Source organism: Lonchura striata, chromosome 3 (genome assembly GCF_046129695.1).
Source record: "Lonchura striata isolate bLonStr1 chromosome 3, bLonStr1.mat, whole genome shotgun sequence".
NCBI lineage: Eukaryota > Metazoa > Chordata > Aves > Passeriformes > Estrildidae > Lonchura > Lonchura striata.
Genome location: NC_134605.1, coordinates 47,226,397 through 47,253,279, shown reverse-complemented (window position 1 = coordinate 47,253,279; position 26,883 = coordinate 47,226,397). Strand labels below are relative to the sequence as shown.

The 26,883-nt window shown below is 34.9% G+C and overlaps 1 protein-coding gene across 3 annotated transcripts in view; it reads right to left on the bottom strand.

Moving 5' to 3' along the window:
* The window catches only part of FMN2 (formin 2), a 160,365-nt gene that overhangs the window by 35,037 nt on the left and 98,445 nt on the right, over positions 1–26,883 (bottom strand). For all 3 annotated transcript variants that reach the window (XM_077782124.1, XM_077782126.1, XM_077782125.1), the window contains 2 exons: positions 21,655–21,747; positions 6,265–6,316 (listed from right to left, as the gene is read on the bottom strand). In XM_077782124.1, the coding sequence (XP_077638250.1) occupies positions 6,265–6,316; positions 21,655–21,747 (145 nt within the window). The remainder of the gene's footprint in view (positions 1–6,264; positions 6,317–21,654; positions 21,748–26,883) is intronic.

Here is a 26,883-nt window from a genome sequence, read left to right as displayed (position 1 = left end):
CAGACCTTGCAAATACAAACACTGACTATGAAGGTCTTGGGAAACAATCTAACCAAACAGCTCAAGTAGACAATATGATGAAAGAAAAGTCCTGCTGAACATAATCAGAAGCTGATGCATAAGGGAGAGGCACTGGAGCTAATCACACATAAACACATGCACACAAGCATTTTACTTCAGCTGCAAGAGCTCAAGAGGAATATCTTGAATTTTTGAGGGCTACTCAGTGAAACCACCTGTTGAACATAAACTGGAAGCTAAACAAAATGTGACACATTGAAAGACTTTAATTCATGTATTATTTTCCCACTAATTTTACTAGCTACGTGATTCTTCCATTCTTTTCTCTTTTTTTTTAATCCTCAGTCTGATGCCACAGCATTAGTTTTGGGTTGATCAGATCCAAGTTATTTTAACTATATTGTTATCAGGGTGTTAGCTGTATTGTTATCAATGCTATTTAGCTGTGTAACTGTAGTTGTGCCTTAAGCTAACATCCTTTATCTTTTACCGTAAGATCTATGAATAAACTCTCTACATGAGCTTTACAGTAAGTTGCATAAAAATCAGCTTACTTGGCAGAATATTAGATCTCTGAATTGTACCCCAGTCTCTAAGGAGTTGCATTAACTTTTGTTTGTATTAGCACTGAATGCCATTAAATACCAACTAATTTCAAACCAATAAAATAAAACTATTTTTCAAAGCAAGTAGGCCAAAATCTTTAAAAGAAAAGATAATGCTCTTACAGGCAAAAAAATCAATCATCTAAATGGTTAAGAACTTGTGTCATTTGGCAAATATTTTCAGAAAAGTACAAGGACTTAATCTTCCAGGATAAGACCAATTACCCACATTTTAGAAGAGACTTTCTGACATAACTAAACTGCTGGCTAAGTTTCCATTACTGCATATCTACGGTCCTGATATTTTGTCAGAGACAGGATACTAAACTAGAATGATCCAAACTGTTTAACAGTCTGTAAGCTTCTTCTATACACATTTCCTCTGCTCAGCAAGTATTTACTTTTTGCTGATCCAACTAATGTATACCTAGGGTCTGAAATGTATTACCCTTAGCGATTCCAGCCTACATGCTGGGAGCCACACAGCGAGAAACAGACATAACAGACATAACAGTGAAGCAACCAACAATAGATGAATGGCCAAAGAGTAGTGAAAGACAGAGTCCAATAGCATATTCTTGCCTTTCAGTTGGAAGTTTCCTTCTTTTTTTTTTTTTTCTCTTTGTTTTTGGTTTTCAGTATTTTTTTTAAAACTACATACCTCTTCCATTCTAAGCTTTTCACCAGTTTATTTCTATCATTAACTCAATTTTCTCTTTAACTTTACAGTTCACTTTTGGAAACAATCCAAAACATTGTGTGGAGGGTACTGAGGTGGGAGGAACATTTAATGTTTTAAAGGATTACCAGACTTAGGTGCTACATTTCGAGGTGTTGCTTTTCAGCAGTGCCATTGTACCATACTGTCTGCTATTTCTCTAAATGTCATCAACTTGTCAGCTCATAAGCAGGTGTAAATCTTTGTTCCTCCCCAAGTTCTCATGTTCAGTGATGTCAATGGAAGTCTGCAAAGAGTGTTGTGTCAAGAATACTGGGGGTTTTTTTTGCAGACAATTTAAAGGTAAACATTTCTCTTCAAAATTAATGTCATTTTGTTGCTACAGCAAAAGAAAGCAACAACACATTTCTAACTGGATTATTAAAAGTCCTGAAAACAGAAGAGGTGCCTGGGAGGCTGCGCTCAGAAAGCACTTCAAAGTCTAAAAATCACTGGAATGTGCAAGTAATGGAAGAAAATTATAAAATAAACCAAATAAAAATATCCAGACATGGAGAGATGAACATTTTATACCAAGCCACACACATCCTAAATTCCCCATTTGATACTTACATCAAAAGGCAAAAAGTCTTCTGTTTGACTTTTTATAAAACAAATATATATTCTCATAACACACTGAGATTTACTAAAGAAAAAATGAAATTCTAGGATTTTTTTTAAAATCAGTGATGTACAGAAGGCCAGGACAGCAAGTGGAATTTCTGTCTTTCCAGGTCTTGTTAGACATCAACAGGGAAAACAGGTGAACGATTTTAAACCACCAGTGTGTGGGACTTGTGTTGACTTAGTGACTTACCACTTCAAGCAGGGTTATACTATCTGAAATACTAAAAAACCTTTAAAAAAAAGGAAAAAGAGCTTAAGTATTCTTTAACATTTCTAGCATACATTGTCTCTTACAGAAGTGGAATATGAGTTAATTATATTAAATATGAGTAACTGATCAACTTTCAGTGCTGCTGAGCTGAATTTAGAATCAAATGCTTAATTGTTAGACTGAGAGATGGCAGGAAAAACTGTAAATCATCTGACTGTTGTGTATATATAAAAAAAAATTTAGTTAAATTTTTGAAACCAAGGTGTTATTCCAAGAAGAGAAAAATGTTTGCAGATAAAGGGGAAGAAAAGATCATCTTAAAAGAAAAGATCATCTTAACTATTTCAGTGGAAGAGAGATCAGTGTTACAAGTCTGGGTTTATTTGCTTTTTAGAAATATGTGAATCTGGAAGCATTCTAAGGAGATGAGAACTTAATACTGGGTGAGGTATTATAAGAAAAAGTAATAAAGTTATATGCTACTTCTCTAGAGCTATTCAGCTGTTGAGGTAACAAGGCAGAGAATTAAGATCTTCAACTTCACTGAATGCTGTTTCCAGTAACTTCAGTCAGGTTGTTTAGCTATTGGTTCTTCAGAAATGAAGTGCAAGAGGAGTAACTGATTTCTGATTATAAATCTGCAAAATAGTATTTCTGCTGTTGCTATTGCCTTTCATCCTAGCATGGCAAATGAGGTATCACTTGTCATATTATTTGGACAATAATTTTGTTGTAATCTTGGTTCCTACTTGCTGTGGATACTATGATAAAAGTCTATCTCATTCTGAAATTGTATTAAGCATACCTGGAAACAATAATACTTCAATTTTTTTTTTTCTGCTTAAGTAAAATCACATCTGAAAAAGCTGAAAAATATTTAACTCTAAGTAAACGAAAATGCACAAAACAGAGAGCAAATCTTTAATACAAATCTTGGGATGGAGAACATTATTTCAAACTTAAAAATAAAAACAGAAGAAAAAATAAAGGGGCACTGAATTGAGAATTCCTAAAACACAGAAGCATCTCTTTCCCCTCCTCCTCTCTCTTTTCTGTTTTACTTCTTTCACCTCCCCCCAGACGAGTGATGTTTTTGCTTTAACTTGACAAGTATTTCACAGTTTCTCAAGCATTTAGCAATGAGGATCTAATTGGAAAGTGCCAGGTTCTTTCTTATTGCACTTTATCAATATTGTTAAGGGAATGATGTAATTGTTTGGGGTTTGGTGAAGACATTCCATGTCACTTCAGTGTTAATACCAGGCTGGAGCCTTCCTTGTCTGCCTGTGTAAGCTAGATAAACATAGACCTGTGTGCTTTCTTCTCATCTCAGGATACTTACTCAGAGAGATCTTGGAACATATGCCTATTGCGAGCTAAACATTTCACTTTTCATTTTTATCCATGTGACAGAAATCCATTCCTTGGATAAACACTTTACATACTGACACTCTTAAAGTCACTAAACACGATAAATAAAGAGAGAATACATCATTTCAAAACTGATTAAACATTTTCTCACTTGTGACAAATGAACAGCTATACACTGTATGGAGTCCCTGGAGCAGACATTCCATTTTCTTTGTCTTCATTTTGTGTGTAAGATTAACTTTCCATTTCAGCTCATCTATTGCACAACTGAGCGTTTTTAAAATACACATTGCTGTGTTTTCTCCAAATCATTATTCATTTCAGAAACAATTTTTGTTATTGCTACAAGAGCTTTTCTTTTGGACTTTGTTAGTTTGTCTCTATTAAAATACAAAAGAAAATAATAATAATAATTATTAATAATAAGAAACCATAGTTTTAATTAAAGCTAAATAAATGCTTCCATGCAGTAGACATGAACTTATATACAGGCTGAAGTCATCCACTTCAACAAGGAAAACCCAAGCACATTAATCACATTAACTTTGCTCCATCTAATCCATCACTTTTCCTTGCACTACTTGCTTGTCTTGTCATCCTATGCACTGCCGTCTACCTATGATTAGTCAAATGCAACTAATCTTTTATTTAGCTTCTTAAGCTCCTATCATCTTTCTCATCCACTCCTGCTAAAAAGGATCCCAAGCATTTTATTTTCAAGCTAAATTAAAAATCTTACTGAAATAATCACACATAATACTAAAACTGTATATAAAGTTGTCTTCAATGTTCTAACAAAAAGCACTAATCTGATCAAGAATTTCAATGGGAAGGTGGAAGGAAGAAAGAAAATATCCTTGTTAGATATTCACAGAAAGGAGGAGCAATGAAGCAGAATTTTCTTCTTTGACCAACTGTGTAAAAGAAGCTGGGAGAAGAAAGAATTAGGGATTAAAATCAGAAGAAGCAGACCAAACTGAACAAGAATCCCTAGAGCAGTTTGCTTTCTTTCCCCATCAGGCTAATAAAACCAATACAAAGTTTTTTATATGATGGTTCCAGTCTTGTCAGGGAAAAAGATTAGAAAGGAAAGTGAATTAGATATCAAAAGATAGTGATAAGTCACAAGATTTCTGAACAGATTGAACTGTCATTAGATTTCCATTACCTTTGGATTTGTATTCAAATCCACTTCTGACAGGACAAATATTTTCCTTAAAAGAGCAATTAGAAATCACAACAATCTCCTAACAGTGCCAACTTCTCTCAAAGTTTTATTGTGAAGGATAGTTTTAAAGCTAAGACTTATGTTATCAAGCAGCTAAACAAGCCTAAGAAACGTCAGGAATAGCTTTCATGTACTTGAGCAAGAGGTATGATACTAAGCCAAAGCAATATCCTAATATTATCTCAGCTTGTTAGAACATTGTGCTAATAGCACCAAAATTGTGGGTTTGAGCCCTCTATGGGCCATTCATTTAGGAGTTGCATTTGATTATTCTTGCAAGTCCCTTCCAACTCAGAATATCCTGTGACTCTAATGAAACTTAAGGCAGCAGAGACCTGCTCAAAGCAGCTCTCTGTGCTTCTCTTATACTCCCTCCCTTTCCACACCACTGTGATTCCACACGACCAATGTGTCGCTCAAGGACCTACCCTCTCCTCACAAGTAAGAAGGGAGATTCTTGTGGCACTCACTCCTCTTGGCTTCTTTTTCAGGTTCTATCTTTAGTACACGGCCCAAAGGAATAGAGGAAAAAATGTGACATTGTACCAGGAATGACATCAACTGCCCTGTGGCATTACTGCAGGTATCAAATTTGGGTGCTGAGTCCATAGAATGGCTGACAAACCTAGTAAAAACTAGAAACTTTTATAGTCATATAAAAAGAGGAATCCTATTGAGAGACTCCATAATTATGGGTATATATAATGGATATATTAATTAGTAGTTATTAAGTGAGAGTTGTAGCTAGTACAAAAAGAAAATGCTATTTTCATTAAAAGAAAAACAAATATAGACTATGAGTTTCCCTAAATTTGGGCTATAAATGCTGTGTGCCATATTTTGATCTCTTGTTGGGACTGATAAAAATCTTTCCCATTTAAACACTGCTGCTGGAGAAGTCCCCAAAAAAATCAGAACAAACCACATGTTGTGCAATGCAGTGAGGTTCCTAGCTTTGAAAACTGTCTCAACTGCACATATCTATAATGAAATTTAGTGAGGTATTTTGCTTTTTGCTACAAAAACAGTATTTGAAGATCTATTAGAAATTCTAGAAAGGAAGTCGCATTTAATTATACATCTCATTTATTTGTTTAAAAACATTTACATTTTTCTAAACTAAAATAGACATTTTATAAGCACAGGAACTTGCACCTAATGAATAATACTTGTTTGGGTAATGTGAGATACCTCTCAAATCATGATACTGGTGTAGTATGAACAGTGTTCTCTCAGTTCAAATATTGTACTCTGAATTTATTTTTACATAGGGTTAATGCATTTTCTGAAAGACAGGCGTAATGTACAATTTCTTTAAAGAATTTCAATTTTTCTTCATTGTCAAATTAAAATTGACCATAACTAAATATCACTTTTCTGAGTGCATTTCTGTACCACTCAAAAACACAGTACTGCTGGCTACCAATACATCAACTGCTTAAAACCTTTCAAAGAAAGGTCTTACTACACTACTCTTTCTTACCTTTTATGTGCTTCTGTCAGTGATTTCTCTTCATTTTCTTGGTCTATTTTGGCTGTAAAAATACAAGCAAATAATTAGTAACATGGTGAAAGATAGAGATGTTTCAGGATTATTTTAATATTGCATATGTCATGTATAAAATATATAGAATCCACATGAGGATATACTCATGTAGGTCAATTATGAGAAAAAAACAACCAACCAACCCCCCATTCAACAAACAACCACACAAACAAAACTACACAAATTTTGACAACCCTATTAAAAAGAAATCCAAAACCACCACCACAAAAAGGAACCAATCTAAAACTCAAAACCTTGAAAAAAAAAAAAAAATCTGCCAGTAATCTAAACAATAACCAAGTCATGAAATTGACTTAAAGCCAGATCTTAAATAATGATTCCAAAACCTCAAATAATACGGGAACTTGTCAACCAAGAGGAGGAAAAGCTGAGCAAAGAGCAGTAAGGATTCAGCCTTACAGCTTTTGTACAAGTTGTGTGACAATTACAAATGAACACTCTTCCCTCTCCCTGTACACACATCTGTTAATGAAGTACTGGAGCTGTAGCAGGCCTGTATTGAAAACATGACTAGTTTTATATGAAGAATATTAGTATTTGGTGATCATGTGAAGGAAATTACAATAAGGAGCTGTCCTTCCCCCACACTGGTGAAAAAGTTCTCTATTTGCCACATGTTCTCTCATAATTTTTTGCACATATTTCACTTAGATGACTGAAAGAACACTTTAAAAATCTACAAGAATGTGCACATTAACTTAGGCATCACCAATATGCAAAGCAATTGTCCATCTGCTCTGAGCATGAGCTTAGGTGAAATTTATACTTATGCAGTCATTCAGGTAATAGAACTTAAATCTCATTTAAGGTTTGCATGCTTTAGCAGAAAGCTCATTTAATTTGGTACTTGATTCTTTTTTCAGTCTGCTAGACTTCTGGACAGTTAACTTGCAAGGAGAATTATAGGACTCCCAAGAGTCAGAAAGTTTTGAAACATGAAAAGGCTCTGAACTGTCCTGGTAACAAATGTCAGTGCTATCAAATTCATAAAGAAATATAAATCTGAAGAAACATTTCAGCTATTTTTTATTCACTTTCCTACATAGCTCTACAATATTAATTCATTAAATTATTTTTTCCACATCATAGATACACTGCCTTTGAAAAATTTTAAATTTGTTGGAAAAAAGCAAAGCAATGGCATAATTAAGATACAAAGTAATTTATAAGCATACACTCAAAGAGTCATGTGAAATCTGTAGCAAAGATATGCAAATGGAATTGCCTTATACTTTCCCCAGTTACAGCAATGATCAGAGCTTTGTCTAGTGATGCAAATACATTTAATTAGTAGGAATGCAGTCTTCTGAGCAGTAGGACTGCTGACTAGTGCCTAGATATTTGCAGCAGGAAACATTGTATTTAGTAATCATTACTTGAAGATTTGGGCTCCACCATTGTTATCCTGAAAGTGAAAAAAATATCCCAGCAAACCACAGAAAACTTGAAAGAGAGATGGGTTAATGTCCTGAAGGAAATTGAAGAGCACATGAATTCTGAATGATTACAGGTTTCAATACCAACTTGAATCTTGGCCCAGATTCTTCAGAAGGTTTGTGAGGGCTCACAACCCTTTTGAGTGAAGTTGAACCCAGTGCTGAGTGAATTTGGGCTGACTTAAGAGTTTTTCTTGAAAGCCTTGCATTGCTTTGGATAAGAAACCAGGTGAAATGTGGCAGCTTTTACAGAATTTCATTAATACTTTTTTTTTCATACTTCAATTCTGAAAATCAAGGTATGACCAGTAAAAACATATAGTTCAAAAGAGAAGATGTGCACAAACTCTCTGGATGAAACGAGATCAAATACCTCCTTCTGCATGAACACAATCATTAAGTATCTGTGGATACAATTCCTAAAATAAATAATTCTATTACTGAAAAGTGAAATTTAGACTTCTTTCACTTAAATTATGCTTAGAAATAAAATAGACGATACCCTATTCCATCCTATAACAGTTTTGTATACTGTTGCATATGTCACATTTTTAGGATCTAAATATTTTTAAAATTTCCAAGATTGATGGGATGGAATATCATTAGAGTTGCCTTGTTTTAGGTCCTTTCTTCTTTATTTCAAATGCTCTGCACAAGTTTACAATTATTTATCCACCACTAATGGAGCAAATATTTCACAATTTATTTTTTGAAAGAGTGAAAGCATATTATCTTAAGCTTATCAAAGCATGTCAGAATATCTCCATTCAGGCACAAGTTTCCTTTCAATTAAAAGTTATCATGGTCCAGAAAAGAAGAAAAACAAACCAAAGCAAAACAAAATCCAAGTTATTTCTGGTATCTATACTTTCAATGAATTAATAGAGAATTGATATTACACAATGAAAAGAAACTGCAGAAACCCTGAACAGCAGAGATGCATGTAATAAAGAATTTTCTCTGAAGAATTTCCTTGTAGTTTGTTCCAAATGTGTTATTTTTAAACCTTTCTCATTTTATCAAAAAGATTTTACACAAGTGAAAATCTAATTTGCAACTCTTTTGCATTATCATTTTTCCAGACAGAAAGGGTTAGATATTGTGAAAGTAACTCTTCTTCCACAAGACAACAGGTGGCACCAGTGAAAGAGAAAATATGATATATACACTCAGATCTGTCCCTGTCCAAAGAAAACAATCAGATGACTGCTTTTGCACTAGACAATGTAAACATCCAAGAGATGTGGAAAATGGCTAGTTGAAGACATGCAGTGAAATTTAATTAGTAAGGGAAGAAAACCTCCTATTATCAAAACAATAGAATTTTTACTAACACCTGGATACAATGGAATAACTATTAGATATTGAAACAGCTGGAGAGTGTTATAACTTGTGGAATATTGGGAATATTATCACCTGATATTATGCACTTTATATGCACTTTTCTCTGTACTAATCACTCCATTGGTAAACTACTTCCAATTGCATTTTCCTCTTTGAGTAGGGGCAGGAAAAAAATTAGTTATGATGGATCCAGTTGAATTATTCCAGAATGCATTATACTTCATCATTTCACTATCTTATTACTTCGTCGGCCAAAGCAGTTCATCACAGATGTAAAAAGAGCATGTGAAAGGCACTGGTTTGGCTTCTCCATTCTTGGCACGTATCCATTAAGTGCCAAATGCCAGCTAAAAGTTGCCCACCTTGGAAGAACATTCAGGAGAGAATAGTGTGCTTCCCTGTTACAAAGATAACACCTACCATAGGTGAAAAAAAAAAAAAAGAATGTCTATACCCAGTTCACAGTGATCATCAACAGTCAACAGAGAAAAATTAGATAAATCCTGGGATGCCATGGCAGCTGACCATACAATATAGCAGTGACTGCTTGCAGGCTGACAGATTTAGAAAATTCTGCTTTTGGGTTAGTTTTCTTCCCAAATATTTTACTGGCTCACCATCTTTTCTAACATTTCCAGCTAAGAATTTGATTCTTGACACTAATTTGCTGAAAAATGTCCAAATAAACTGTTCCAAATCTATTAAAGATTATATCATACCAGGAAATACTAACCCCTTTATTTTGCATAATACATTGGTAAGCAAAAGTAACAGATTTATATGTTGGCCTTTACACACTGTATATATTGTTGAGCTTCTCATGCAGCTTTCATAATTCTGAAAAATCTACTTTAAATAATATAGTTGAAAAATAACCTTAGGTCATATTGAAAAACATGGCCATCTCTAAACTCACAGCATTTTAGAGTCAAAATGACCTCTAACAGAGTGAAGTGACCTTATCAATAGCTTACAATATGTTCTGCTTTAGTTATATTTTCCCTTTTCAGTTTGAAAGCATCTTTAATGCTTTCTTGTTGGAAGACATTCCACTGTTTGCCTGCTTTTTCCATTAAGATACCTTCAGATTATTTAAAGTTGGTCTCCTTTTAGAGCAAGGTCTATACTTCCTAAACACTTTATATATTTGGTCAAAATTCAAGTACATTCCTTCCTCTCTACGTCATTGCTTACCAAGTGTGAGGACTGTACTATATCCAAGGCTCTTATATAAATTCTTTTAACTACAGGACATATGTATCTCTTCAAAAATTACTTGCATCAGATGTCCTAATTTCCATTACTTTTTTTTTTATTTGCTTAAATTTACTGCTGAATGTTTTATAATTGCAGCATAAAACTTGATTTCATGCAGTTCAAAATGAGCTTTCAAGCAAGGTCTCACAAATGAAATTTAATTAACTGAATTTTCAAATCTTTTGTCCTTATCAGTACACACCCACATTCCAGAATGATACATGCCACTGTTGTGTGTGTTTGGTCTTCCAATTCTTTTTTTGATGAATCCTGCAAATGTTACATATAAACATCTACAAAGCTACATATATGAATAACTATATTAAAGTGACCTATGCATTTATGATAATTGATGCATCTCACCAATCTGAATGTGAGAAATAGACACAGGCAGATTAGAAAATGCTGGTCTTCAGAAGATTTGTAAAATTTCCTATTCTATAAATAGTATTTTGTTTTCAAGAAGCCTAGAAGATGAAATTAGACTAAAATAGGCTCAAAGGCAAGGCTATAAACCACTGATTGACCACAAATTGTCCCCTCTGACCTTGGTGGATAATTTTCAATGTTATGCTAAGCTCTCTGCAGAAATCAAGCCAGACTGTAGATGAAGACAACTGCCAAGTATCCTCTCATTTTTGGTCCAAAAATCTTTCTCTGCTAGTCTCCTCCAAATTTAACCACTATACCTGGTGCACTAAATCTGACTTGTAAAAAAGCTAATAATGCAAATATATCTATTTTCTATATGTACAGACCTTTTTTTTGTGTGGACAGATATTGTAAGTAACTTTTGTTGTCTCTCATTAGTTGTTGCAATTTCTTGTTTGAAAGTGTAATATTTCACTATATCATCTATTTCACAGGATTAAAAAAAATCTAAAAAGAAATATTTGACTTACAACTAACTGGAAACTCAGACAACTACTGTTTTAGACAATGGTTATTGTGCTCCAGTGTCATATACATATTATTAAAAAACAGGAAAAGTTACAGAAAGCCTTTCTACTGAAAAAACCCAACAAATAAAAGAGAAAACAATCACTAATATTTGTACAAACCCTTGTTGGAGATTTCCTGGGATCTTTAAAGAGGACATATTTTCTTCCACACTGGTGATGAGTGAACAGTAGCTGAGGATTTGAAAATATACCAAATATCTCCACTGCAGAGGCAAATTTCAAAAAAGTTCCAACAAAACTAAACTAAGAACAAAATTGAGGGGAAATGACCTTTTTTCTTAAAAGGTGTAAGGAGCCTCCAACAGCTCACCTGTGACTTCTGACCCAGATTCATAAAGGCCTGAGGACCTGAGGTGCCTGACAGAGGCCATGAGGATACCTTCTCTAGGTATCTCAAGCATGTGATTAGGACAGAAGGAAAATGGATATAGAAAAAATACTGGGTGAACTAGCAGCACAAGCAAGAGCATTCAGTTTCTCTGTAATTATCAGGGTCTAAGGTCCAAGTTTAGAAGAGTTGTGACAGTGCCTCTGAGAAAATTCCCCTATTCTAGTTGGTAGTACATATACTTTTATGTACTACCTTCAGTACATAAGGAACTTCAGGAAACATCAAAATAAACACCTTCAGGAAACATCAAAATAACTGGTTGTTTTTTTCGGTTTTTTTGAAATTAGCATACTATTCAAGACTGTGTTTTGAAAAACCTTGAAACACCAAAGCAGAATAGCAAACACACTGAGATCCATAGAAATCTCTTGAGAAAAGTTTCTTTCTTCCCCTCCTCCTCCTCCCTTTTAGACTTTTCAATTGGTTTTGACTCCATTTTTTGCCTTTTTTGGTGGTTGTTCTCTTTGCATTTTTTATTTCATGTGGTTGGGGGCATGAGTAGCACTAGGAAGAACTAAGCCATTTTGGATGGACACTATCAAAAAGGAAATGGGTTTTGGGAAAGACCAAAGAGTTAGACAATCATTAATTTTTAAATGACAGGAGCTTGTGCTTAGTGGCTTTCTGAAAACAAAAACTCAAGCTGAGACTTGAATATGGAGTATGCAAGGGATTTGATGAGAAAAATAGACTCAAAGCTAGCAACTAATAAGAATTATCAATGTCCTCTATGTATAAATGTACTAGATAACCATAGTCACACAACGAGCTGACCTGTTGGTGCCTGTTCTGAAAGTATTCCAAGTAGACCTTGTAAGTCTACTCAAACTGCCTTCAAATACCCTGATAGAGCTTTTGTTCCACCAGAACTTTTTGTTGCTGGTTTGTGGTATGATCTTGACCCAGCGATTACTGTCTGTAGTCACCGTCTGGCCCCAGTCCCTGATGCAATTTAAACTATTTCTACTGAACCAGTTTCAAAGGGCTATGAGTAAGGAGATGCACAAAACTGCCATCCCTTCTGATCTTAAGGGAATATCACATCTTCTCAGGTAATTGAATACAGGAATGCATCTGAGTAATCTCAGATGGAAGGCAAAAACAATCCTTTCATCTGCTTGTCTATGTCCTAAATCTTTTTGCTTTTTCCCCTCTCTTTTTATTTAAAGTGTTAACTAGTATTTGTTTATAATTAGCTATGAATGTGCTTTCCAGTAACTTTCAAGTGGAGCCAGTTGTTTTTTTCTTTTGTTTTTTTTTTTTTAACAGATCCAAAGCCTTCTCAATGACTCATTAGAGCTATGTTGCTATAGTTTTGAGAATTTCTATTTACACTGAAAAGAGATCCAAGTACATTTGGATAGTTGATTATTGGGTAAATTCATGCTAAGAAAGTTTTACAAGAGAATAAAGCAGGATTTCTTTTGGGAATCTTATCAAGAGTCTTACATCCTTCTATACTTCCTAAGATAAATTCATAAAAGGTTGCAAGCACAAAGAATACCTGTTCCCCCTCCCCCATTTTCTGAGATTTTTATGAATACAGGTGAGAGAACATTTAAATAGAGAATTTAAATTTAAACATTCAGACCCCAATTTCTTGAAGATAACTTGGGATAGAGCATCCAATATGCAGAATATTTCCCTAATAGTGTTGTTCTTTTTTTAAACCTATGATCAGAAAAACACATAAATCTTTATATTGATTCCAGCCAATTATACTTCCTTATGATGTTATACCCTCACACAACAGGAATACAAATTATGTGCTATCTCCATACATTGTAAGCAAGCTTTATAGAGGCACATCTTGAATATGCAAGGACAGAAACTTGAACTTCCTTAAAAGTTAAGAAAAAATTAAGCTTAATAGTATATAAAAAGGTATTTACTTTTGATTCAGTATTCATCAGCAAGTGGTCTGACCACACTGCGAAAGTTGCAGAAGGCAAAGGCCTCTGCTAAGAGAATGAAGAAGGAGAAGACTGGGTTTGAGACTAAGGAACCTGAAGGTACACAAGTTCATGGGACCTGATGAGATTAATCCATGTCAAAGGAAGTGGCTAAGCCACTATCTATCATATTTGAGAAATTGTGGCTGGCTGGTGAAGTTTCCAGCGACTGGAAAAGTGGAAACACAACCGTCCATTTTAAAAAGGGAAATAAGGAAGATCTGAGGAACTACAGCCCAGTCAGTCTCAGTGTCAATGATGGGCAAGATCATGGAGCAGATTATCCTGAAAACTCTGCTAAGGCAAATGGAAAATAAGGAGGTTATTGGTGACAACCAGTATAGCTTCATTGAAGTGCAAAGACTGCCTGACAAATTTGGTGGCTTTCTATGATGGGGTTCCAGTGTTGGTGGGTAATGGAAGAGTACTGATGTCATCTGCCTGGAATCATACAAAGCATTTGACACTGTCCCATATGACATCATTATCTCTAAAGTGAAGAGACGTAGGCTTGACAGATGGGACACTGTGTGGATAAAAAACTGGCTGATGTTCGCACTCGGAGACTTGTAGTTAACAGCTCAATGTCCAAGTAGAAAGCAGTGATGAGTGGAATGACTCAGAGGCTGGTTTTGGGACCAGCACTTTTAACAGCTTTGTCTGCAACATGGACAGTGGGATTGAGGGCACGCTCAGCAAGGTTGCTGATGTCACCATTTTGTGTGGTGTTGGGAAGGGATGACATCCAGAGGGACCATGACAGCTTGAGAGGTGGGCCTATGTCAACCTCACAATGTTCAACAAGGCCAATTGCAAGGCCCTGCACCTCAGTCAGATCAATCGTTAAGTACAAACACAGGTTAGGCAAAGAATGGTTTGAGAACAGGAGTAAGACTTGGAGGCATTGGTCAATGAGAAGCTCACTATGACTGGGCACTGCATGCTCACAGCCCCAAAAACCAACTGGCCACATCAAAAGCAGTGTGGCTAGCAGGTGAAGGGAGGTGATTCTCTCCCTCTGCTCAGCTCTTGGGAGACCCCACTTGGGGTGCTATGTCCAGCTCTGTGGTCCCCAGCCTAAGCAGCAACCTTTTGAAGCAAGAACACAGAAAGTGATAAAAAGGCTGGAACACTTCTCCTGTGAAGACAAGAGAAAAGAAGGCTTTGGGACTACCTTACAGTACCTAAGTGAGGCTTACAAGAGAGTTAGTGAGGAACTTTTACAGGGACATTTAGCGATAGCACAAGGGGAGCAGCTTCAAACTGAAAGAATGTACATTTACATTAGATACAAGGAATACATTTTTCACTGTGAGGGCAGTGAGACATTGGAACAGGTTGCCCATAGAGGTTGTGGTTGTCCCATCCCTGGAAGTGTTCTGGGCTGGGTTCGATGTGGCTGTGCACAACCTCGTCTAGTGGAAAATGTGCCTGTCCATGGTAGGGGGTTGAGACTAGATGATTTTTAAGGTCCCTTCCAATCCAAATCATTATATAATTTGTGAGACTTTCAAGGATGATATCTCCTGTTGGCTGAATTAAGGGAGAGAAAATTTGGACCTAAACCCAAATTCAAAAAAACCCTGAAACATAACAACCAAAAAACCCCAGCAAATCACTCCAACATACTTAGTTATATATTTTTAGCAGATACTCACTGTAATGTTGTCATGTCATATTCACAGAAGTAAAATACATAGTATTTTTTGTGCAGCTTTGAGCTCCTCACTTGATGTTCCCTGCTACTGATCTTAAATCCTACACTGCTTAAAAGTCTCACTTAGGTCAGGACTAGGCAGAAAACAGATGTGAAGTTAGACAGCATACCTATGACTAAATATATGTCTTCAGGTACAGTAAAGATCCAGCAAGAAAACTGTTCATCTGTGAGCCTGGATTTCACAGTGCTGAAGAACATGTGCCATTGTGATTAGCACTCATGAAGGACCTACGTGCTCTTAAGCTTTAACATCCTCTTATTTTTCATTCTCCATCCCAGGAACTATGTCATAAAAAAAAATCTTATTTGATTACATTTTTACTGGAGAAGAGATTTAAAATGTGAATTTTCAGCCCTCCCCACAAATCCACAAGTTTTTTAGTAACTTTTTTTTTTGTAAGGCATTTTTTTCATAGTCTTTTGAGTTGGATTACTTGTGTCATGCTATTGTGATACTCATAGATTGATATGTTCTCATGTGATGGTAAAATACCTTTTTAACTCTACCATACCTGTCTGAAACCACTGTGATGCCTACAAAAGTGATTATATGAGATCCTGTGCCAAAGGCATAAAACAGCTGACAACCCCAGCCTAAAAGTTTGGTCTTTCATGGACTTTGAAGCAAAGAAAGGCTAATTCAGTGAAGCCTGTCTAGTGTTGCAAATGCAATACAATCCAAATTAGGATTATTATGCAAAAATGCACACCAATGGAGGTGCTGACATCTGAAGTAGGAACAAGTTTATATCATGCTGATGTTAAACTATTTATCAGCATTAAGATGTCAGTGTGAGATTAAAAAAAATACTTTCAGGACACAAAGAACAAGTTTTAAAAGCTCCTTCAATAATTCAACAAAAAGAATACTAACAGAAAAATGCAAACATTTATAAAATTAAACTGCTTAAGTTGAATTCCTGAATCTTATGTTGTAGCGAATTTATGTTGCTTGCCTCTCATATTCCTCCAACATTTTCTTCTCAAAGGAAAAAAGAAAATTTTAGATATTAGTAATGAGAATATTTTGGTTATCATAATAGTATTTAAAGTGAGTAGCTCCACATAAATTACTAATATCCAACCTTTTAATGTTCCATACTTGTTTTTTAAGAAAAACATAACCATTCATATTCATATATCTTCCTAATCATGTTTCAGTCATATTTTCCTCAAATTATTTTTAGAAAAATTATGAACTACTGCTATGTTCTGCCTTATATTCATCAAATTATAAAAACAATATTTAAAAAAAGTGGAATCTGCACAATCAATCATTCTGGGTTAGAAAAGGCCAGAATTAGTATACCCTAGCAGCACTCATTTTGCAATCGACAGTATTTCTGGAGCAAGGAACTCAACCCAGACATCCAAGATTCAGTCCGATGCTTTAGTCTCATTCACAATCCATCATTTGATGATGCACAGCCTTTTGCTACTTGACTTAAAAGAATAAGTCATGGCCAACTACCTGATTGCAGCTACAGCAATCAACAGAACTCACTGTGATTTATATATTCCTTTACTAACAGTTTGGAAACTGGGTTCCTGAATGCTCTTTCAGGCAAAAGGAGGAGATAGTTACAGACAGTTCAACCAACAGGACAGTTTTAGGATTTGGATTCTGTAAGATCATGAGGATGTGATTAGAATTTATGTCTGGAGAAGAGTCTATATTCTTGGGTCCAGCAGAACAAAACCTGATGGTTGTATTAACTTACAATAGCAGAACTGCAGTTTTGCAAATTAAGACTAGAAGGAATCAAATACTGAATGGTTATTCTGTGGTTCAAAACATAAAATCACACTGGAATAATTCTTATTGCTTTTAAAATGAACTAGCCAAACATCAGAAATTTTTGTTTTTACTTCTGCAAACTCCTTGTACTTCTCCCACGGCTTGATGTTTTTTCTGAAGTCTAAAACTTATTATATTGGCTTGGCTTCTTAATATGATGTAGGATGATTTGCTCAGATTTGAAGTCTGAAACATTTTCAAAATTTATAGAATCTCAGTGGAAAAGCTGTGATTTCAACATACTGAAACTCCCCACGTCCCAAAAAAGAATGACTATTCTGAGGGAGTGATGGTTGCTACCTCCTGCAGTAAGTTTCCTGCTTTATCAAGATGACAAGAATGCACAGCCTAGACAGCATCCCAACAGCAGACACCCAGAGACTGCTTTTGACTGCAAAGTTACCCACAGTTAAAACCTGGGGGCTATGAATCATTTGTGGTTCATGCACATACAATTCTTTCAGTGTGAGCTGGCTAACATGTCCAGTGAGGACAAGGTTAAAGGATTACTAACTGCTAATTAAATTCCTCTACAAACTGCATGGTAATTAGTACACTCAGCATTTCCCCATTGTGTCATTTCAGACTCATTTTCATGAGGAAAAGTGATTTCTGAAACTTTCTAAACTGGTGGATGTGATCTCTCATGTATTTGCATTCCTATATATTCACAGCTACATATGGAACAATGGAGGCAAGGTTCCCAAGCAGTGCTTTGCTTTCAGTCTCTCTCATTCAAATTGTCATAACTTGTGAGGAATAACACAAAGACAGAAAATGTAACTATACGTGCTATATTGGAGATATGTAAATTTTAAATTCCTGTTTAAAATCCTTAATTCCTGTTTTAAACTGTTTGGTATGAATAAATTTTCATTGGAAAAGGACAATTGTTTTACTAAATTTCACAGTTATATATTACACATTGGAAATGCTGAGATAAATGGTTGTAAAAAAACCTAAATAGCAAAAAATTTTGAAAAGTTTTGTATTTTCTGACAACTTTTCTTCAATATCCTTTTTTGAAGCAGATTTTCCACCTTTTTTTTTTTTTTTTAATTTTTCCCTTTTTAAATTGCATGGCTATGGAGAAGTTCAGAAAAAACCCTGACATTTGTAAGAACAAGATAACCATATCATACATTTGATGATTTGATGTGATTGCAGTATGTGAACTCAGAAAGAAGACATGAAAAGAAAACAAGAAGGAGAAAACACGGAAGAAAACAAGAGAACCTGGAAGAACTGAGAGGATTTTGTTGGAGTTTTGAAGCACACGGACCCTCAAAAAACCAGTGCATAGGGTAAATCATGATTGCCAATATCCACTAAGCCAATGTAGAAAGAAGAGTACAGGTAATTTAATCTTCTGCTAAGTATATTGATCATTTTAAGAACGATCAAGATAAATTCTCAAGAAAGGACTGGCATCCTGTCACAAATTTCCATACTTTAATGCACATGCTGGTTGTTTAGCCTACTGACTTCAATAGCAAGGCAAATACTGAACAGCCTTCATCACACATACCACTATCATTTCCATCTAAAAATTTCATTATTCTGAACACATTCTTGCCTCTTCCCCTTCTTCAGCTTTCAAATGAAACCATTTTTACAATCATGCTAGTGATATACAACCTTGTTCTATCTCTGATGAATCTAAGTGTTAACATTAAAAAAGGATTTTTTTTTATTATAAATGCATCATTAGCAACAATCAGCTAGACTAGTTGCAGTAACACAACTGAAAGTTATCTAGCTGTGTGTGACAGTAACTATTCTTATAAAGCATAGCCTTGCTAACCCCTTGCCAAGGACATTTGGTATCCAAGTTTTCTTGCCTATGGGAAAACCATTTTCCATTTTAGCTGCTTGCAATATGCATAAGTGAATATGCTGTAAGTAACTACCTCCTTTGAACTTTTAGGTCCCATTATGCACACAAGTTATCTACTCTGAAAGGCATCATATAAACATGCCAAATTATTCAACCTTATGAAAAATGCTTTTCATCTGAATTATAAGTTAAAACTTTTTCTGTCTTTAGAGAAACTGGAACTTGAAAAGATAAAAATGTAAAGCTTGATTTTTCTTTGCCCAGAGCATATGTTATATAAACAAAAATCTCCAAAAGGTGCCAAGAATTGTCCCTCTGTTTTTCTAAATGATCACGTGTGCAGTCTAGCTGAAAAGACTCATCGATTATGTCTACACAAACAACAAAAGCCCCTAGAAAAAATATCTAGATCAAAAGCCTGTCAAACACTGAACAGGAAAAAGAAATCCTGCTTTAAACATGGCCTCTTTCAAGTCGGAATTCAATCCCATGAAGTAAAAACAAAGGATTTCATAATGAAAGGTATTTAAATTACTTTATTTTTGGAACTTAACCAGGGATTCTTTCTTGCTATATGTTAGTCTTTGTCTTTCTTACACTGGGGCAGAATTCTGCATAATAGATCCTACATTTTTATAAAAAAATGTAGAAATTATTTAGTCACACTTTACTGCGTTCACAATACTAATTTCCAATTATTTTCATCAAAATGAGACAGTAATATTTTTACTGACATTATGCATTTCTCCTTTTGTTAACCACCCAACAATATATACTATTAATATGGGAACATTGCAAACATCTTAATGGATGGGATGGATATCCTTTTCTCTTTTAGTTTTTCTCACTCTCCTAAAGTACAGACATATAATCACAAAGGAAATTGCATATTCTTGCAAAACCAGATCACTATACAACACATATAAAATTATATTCTGGAAAGTATAGCCAGAAATCATAAAATAAGAATAAGTTTAAAGTTAGATACTTAAAAAAAAAATGGTTGCTAAAAGCAAAAACACACTTTTAAAAAATTTTACTGTCTGCTGAAACACAATCATATAATCACAGATGGTTTTGGTTGGAAGGTACCTTGAAGATAGAGTTCCAACCCCCCTGCCATAGTCAGGGACACCTTTCACTAAACCAGGCTGCTCAGAGCTCCTTCCAAGCTGGCCCTGAATGCTTCCAGGGATAATCCCCATGTTTGATTTCCTACTCTGTTAATAAGGTTAAAAAGACATGATTTACAGTATGCCAACAGTGATATCATACAAACTTGTGATTTGAATGTCTCCTATCTATACATAAAAACTATAATATAAACCTAATGCAAAACACTTGCTACATGTTCAATCATACCACTACTGTAATGGCAATTATGACATATACAAAACCAGAATCCAGTTTTAAACTGGTTCATACCTATTAGTGCTGGAGACAACATCCTGTTTGCCAGGTTTGGCTAGTAGGCACTTGTCTTAGAAAACATCAGTCCATATTTGACAATTAAAAATATTGGGTGTGCTCAATTTATTCCTTGTAATTGAGCATGGATCAGCACATGCGCAGCCTGGCTCAGTCCCCTCCAACCCAAACCATTCTATGATTCTACAGGTACTACACTAGTAACATTTGGATAGATAGTAATCGTGGATACTCTAACCAGGAAGACATACAAGCATATCTGACAGGCCTCTCAAACACAAAGCACATTCAGTTAATAACTCTTTCTAGATATGGTAGCTCTACATTAGTGAATTGATGAATCAGCCCTAGAAACAGAATTCTCCCATAATGCCTATTCAGGAGACAACAGGTCTTCAATTATAAGAGGAAATATCAAAGTAGAGCAGATATAAAATATCAAAGAATGAGCAGCAAAATGTTAAAATTATATTGGTGTACTCATCAGGGTGTTTAGACCCTGATGCATTGAATTCTGACTTGTATTAAAAAGCAAATTGGTCAATGCAGAGTATAATTTCAAGAGATTCTGTGACATACATTAGTAAAAACCTGAAGTTATCCAGATTTCCTATAATTTTGTCAAAGAAAGGTCTAGTAAACCATAGTCTATTAATTTTAAAGTGTTTTTCTACTAATACTCAGGATGCCAGTTGATCCTGGATATTTGTAATATATTTTTTCTTGCAGTGGTTATTCATTAATTGCATCCAAATATTTCATGTGGATTTGCAGTATATCTAAAAAATGTTTAACTACTTTTGTCATGCTTATTCCATGTTTTTGGCACACACAAAAGAATTATCTAATTGGAATTAAGTTAATGAAACAAATCCAGCTTCAATAAATTTTCAAGCAACAAAGGCTCTAAATTTGTTTTCTACTGGAATGTTGAACTTAGAAGATCACACACTCAAGCCAACAGCATTTGTCTTTGCTGTCATGCAAAAGAGAATGAGTCACCTACAGTACAAGAGAATAATTTTGCAAATCTGTTAGAACTGTGTGGCATCTGATCAAACTAATCCATGTCTTTCTATGATGCCAAAATAAACAGTCCCTTTCCCACAACGTATAAACACTGTTCCCATAACTTTCCTTTGAAATGTCATGAAAAGGTTAAGTGACGTTTCATTATTTACCTTGACTAATGAATTGCTCCATGTTGTCTTTGAAGGGCTGTAGGTGTTCTTCTAGTGATAGCTGATAAACTTTTGCTGCTTCTGTCTCACATGCTGAAATTGGAGTAACAGATTAGTTTAGGATGATACATCATAGCATGGATCTGCATACTGTAAGAAAAGACACTTTAATTCATATTCAGTGTACCCACTGGAATATGTGTCTCAAACACACTACAAGTACAAACACTATGATAACAGAGTCAGAACAGTCACATTCCCAGTAAAATATTTTATATGCAAATAATTTGTGGTCAGCTTGTGAGTTTAAATAAGTGGTAGCAAAAAATTAACAAAAGCATTCAATGGTGTTGAGGGTGAAAGACAAATTTAAGGGTTAGAATTGTATGAGAACAAATTTAGAAACTCAGATTCCAGGCTGTATTGATATACCTGCCCCCAGGTAATAGTGCCTGAATCAAAATAAGGTTCAGATGCAAACCCTGCACCAAATAGTAGGAATGACCTTAATTTAGGAAGTTAAGCCAGATGAGGGCTTGATACTTGATAAAACCACAGATATGGTAAAGAATTCTGCATTGTTCAAAAGGAATAGAGAAAAAGGACTAAAGTGAAAGATTGTAATACTCATTACTTGAACTCTGTGAGAGAATTTGAACAACAACTTGCTTCTTTTAGTCTTCAGAAGACTAAAACCAGGACTAAAAACCAAGACAGAGAATCGAGCGCCTAAAGCAGCCCTGACACAAAGATTATTGTGGGTAAGGTGGTACCATCACACTTCCACCAACTACCCAAGATAATTTAATTTGGGTTAAGAGAAGACCTGAGACTATTATTTCAGATGAATGTTAAACTCCAATTTCCACCATAAAGGAAATCTTTTTAGGCTGTGATAAGCTCTTATCATTCAACAGAAATGAATCCTGCTAGATTCTATCTCAGAATTTCCAGTTCAAGTGCACACATTCCAAAACATGCATTTCCTTGTTTACCCTCCAGGTTTTCTTTAGGAAAAAATAATTATTACTATGTCTTTAAAGACAGAAAACTTGCTAAAGGTTTAGAAAATATTTTGAGATAGCAAAAAAGCACTACCCTAATATTTAAAATGCACATATACTGAAAAGCAGACTGACTTTAATAACTCCATACAAGTGGAGTAAAACCAGCGTGAGAACCACAAGTAATTTTTTTTTTTTTTTTAAGCTTAGAGAGAAATAGAAATAAACCCAGCAGACTTTTAGGGGAAAGATGAATATGCCAACTTTGGTAATCTACTTATGAAGCAATATTAGAAATTAAAAAAAAAAAAACTAACATCCACCCAATATAGTCATATAATATATAATTATATAATGGGAAGCCTGTAGTTTTTAAACAAACTTAGTCAAAACATGTGAAATAGGGGAGGGGATCCAACTGAGCATGAATTTTCTTACAACATATGACAGAAGAAGAAATAGAGGACCTATGCACTATTCTGCAAAAGGAGCTGTTCTGACGGCAATATACAGAATTTGAATTATTCTTTTCTCTTATGCAGAAATAGATGTCAGAGCTGAAAGAGATGATAGAACCTACCATAACATTTAATATCACTGAAATTCCATACCTTTTTCAAGAATATGGATTAAATATTTTTCAGAGCAATACAGCATTATACTCTTGAATGTCTGCAGCTTAGTTGAGTCCCTGATCTCTCAACCAATGTGAGAGGAGTGCATTATGAAGACTCATACCCACCAAAAATCTTAGCCCATACCCATTTCAACAAAACATGCAATATTGATTATCAAAATGAAATGTCTCTTACTTAACTGCTCAGATACTGAAAGCTCTCCCATAGCTGATGTGTTTGTGCACATATGTGTGGTGTGGGAAAGGATGTGCATTTAATGATACTTTGTTTGTCCAGTTTTTGGTGGAGTAATTTTTGTTCTTTTCTGCTCTGTGAAAATACTAAAATCTCTAAAGTTCAGAAGTATAACAGTTCAGGTCCATTTTTTATCTTATTCATGAATTGTAAACACTGTGTAAATAATTTAAAACAGTCCTGTAAGCTCTTCCTAGGTTTCTAAATTCTCCTGATCAGCAAGACTGGAATTGCAGTCTCCCTGCACAACTTGCTGGATACAGCACTCATTTATTCTTTTCTGTAATTTGTCACTAAATATAAAGCCCCACTATTCATATGAACCATTGCTATTTTTCGTTGTAACTGAAAAAGTTAGTTATCAAATGAAAGTAGTACAAAATACCAGTTTCCAGTATTTCTTCCCAAATGAAGAAATAAGCTACTGGGTAAATGCTTGTGTCAGAAGGGTATTTCGTAACTTCTAATCAAGATGGAGGAAAAAACATGGGGGGAAAAAGTATGTGAGAATACAAACAGCTTTCTAAATTTAATACTTTTTATCTTCAGCTTCATATTTAAACACATTTATCTCCATGAAGCTGCTCAGCTAAACATCCCAAATATCAAAGGAATAGATTGGCAAAGGGGATCTGCTGTGATGACTCAAAACTTGGTCTTACGTTCCCTATTTTCACATTTAGTTATTCTCTCATTTTAGCAGATGTATATACAATTGAAAAACTTAGAAAAAGTTAGCATATTTTTAAAACTCCATTTACTTGAAGCAGATTTTAAATTTTCTTATAGTGAAGGAATTGAAAGATTTTCAAGGCACCACAAATGAGACTCATATAGGCAGTCACAAAAGCCAAGCACTAGGCAGAAACTGATGCCACAAGACTGAATTGCCCAAGCAGGAATAAAGACACTTTTGTTGCTTTGAAGCAAGGTGAAGGTTTTGGTATCCTTTACTCTCAAATTATGCACTTGGCACCTTCCAAAAATCTCAAATCCTAAACAGAAGTTGGCAAGGGCAGAGACACCTTTTCTCCAGCCCTCTAAACCAATTTTAACCTATAAGCAGTATATAAACAATGGAAAGAACCAATAGTACATCTAATTTTATCTCCTCTCAAGATCATATGCTGCAGAGAACTGTACACCATTTTTCACAGAAGCAATCAAAATGGATTCTTGTGGGCAATTTAAACTGATAGCTGTTTTGCCCATACATAGTCAGATGTCTCAAATGCCCTTGATATGGAAATTGATGTGAAATTTTGTGCCTAGAACCAGTTTAGAGATTTAAACGAATAGTGACTTCAGCTGTATCCAGTATCCCAAGAATTAATTTCATTCTCTATTTCTGTGTTAAAATAAAAATTGCATTTTTAAGCTATTGTGTTAGCTTGCTCATCCTATTTTTTTCTTTTCTTTTTATTTCAGGTCAGTTTTCTAAAAACAAAGGTTCACAGCATCCAATATAATTTAAGAAGCATCTATATGGAAAAGGAAAGTGACTAAACAATCTGTGCTTTAACAATCTGTGCTGTGCACTAAAATTTTTAGTAAGTGATTGTGGTAAGTAATGTAAAAAGCACTCAGCCTTATTATCAAATTTACCTTTCTGAAAGGGAGAAAAAAATTTCAACATTCAGAATATCTATCTGTTTAATGCACATTTTCCCTCTGGTTCTGCTGGATGCTAAATTTTAGGCCCTGGAAGTACAAATCTCCTCTAAACATAAAAGATTTCTATATGAACAAAATGGGTGAGCAGATGACCAGCTGCCCCTCAGGCTTACTGCATTTTATTTGGCAAAGATAACAATGGGCAACAGGAGTTTTCAAACCCCCAAAATATAAAAATTAAAAATAAAAGCAAACAAACAAAGGCCCCAAACCCAACAATAAAAAACCCAACCCACCAAGAAAAAAACAAAGGCAAAAAAAAAAAAAAAAAAAAGCAAGAAGCAAGCAGACTAATGAATTAGCTTGGATGAGTAATTAACAGTTCCACTACGCTGCTTTTGTTAACTAATTCAGAAATTGCACACTTATCTATAGAAGACTGCTAGAAGTCAGGTGGATTTTCAAGATAGTTTAAGATATTTGAGACCACACCTTTAATTAAGACTTGCCAGACTACTTGTAGTTAATTTCAAAGCTCCCATAAAAGCTTATGTCCTTAATTTTCTAAGGTTCTGAGTACTCAGACTTCTACAGGAGATGTGCCTGTGTCCTACTTGTCTGAAAACTAGAGAACAACATTATCACTACTTTCTCAACTTCCTCAGTGCTTTCTGGATTCCTTACAATTGCAACCTGTGACTTTAGAAGAAAGTTTAGACTTTATCTAAAAGAAACAATGCTGGCCTCATCAAAAGACAAACTCTGATGAACCCAGTCACAAATACAGAAAGGGCTCTTAATTTTCTTTTATTTATTTTTTTTTGGAATTGTAATGACTTACACTAAGAACTGCCGAGTCTTCAAGGGCTTCCATAGACAGCTCCTTGTTTGGAGTTTTAAGGACAGTAAAATATGACTCACAGATTGACTGAAAGCCTGGCTTTAGTTTACATCTGGTTTAGGTTTAGGAATCTGCATGCGACCTAGCTGCAGCAATTAACCCTTTCAGTGATAACAGATAGAATTTGTGGATATACACTTGTTAATGAGTAGGCAAATGTACAGATTTTTTTTAAAAATACCTATTTCTGTAGAGGTAGGTGGTAGAGATAACTGGAGGACTGACCCAAACCACTACTGTTGCTATATTATTTTACTGTTAATTACCTTGAGTGATTTGGCATTTTTTTAATAAAAAACTGAAGGAACGTTTTCATCAGAATATGGATCTATGGATCATAGAAGAAAAATAAAGGGTCTATTTCTTAATTGGGAAATATCTTCATTCGCATTTGTAGCAAAACTCTTGACAGAGAATGACAAAAACAAAAATTTCAAATTCTGAATGCTTTTGATGATGCAATGAATTCAAACTCCAAAGAATACTGTTTTTTCTCATTTCAATGCTCTCTACTGCATCTCCACCTTCTCTTGAAACTTGAAATACCACTGAACAAGCACATTAAAAAAAAATTTTTGGGAAATCTCTTAGAATATCCTTTATTTCACCAAATTTTAGTTTTTTAAAAGACAGATCACCAGATTAGGCTCAAGGCCTTTCCTTAACTGGAAAATCTATCAATCTTTAGATTGTCCCTCTCCTCCTTTAGGAGAGGACAGTCAAATTTAGAAGAGCAATCCCTTCCCTTTCTTCCACCTCAGGTGGGGCCCTGAATGGATTAAGGCTGCTCAACTTTGTTAACTGAAGCTGCAATACCACACTGTGATGGAATACATTC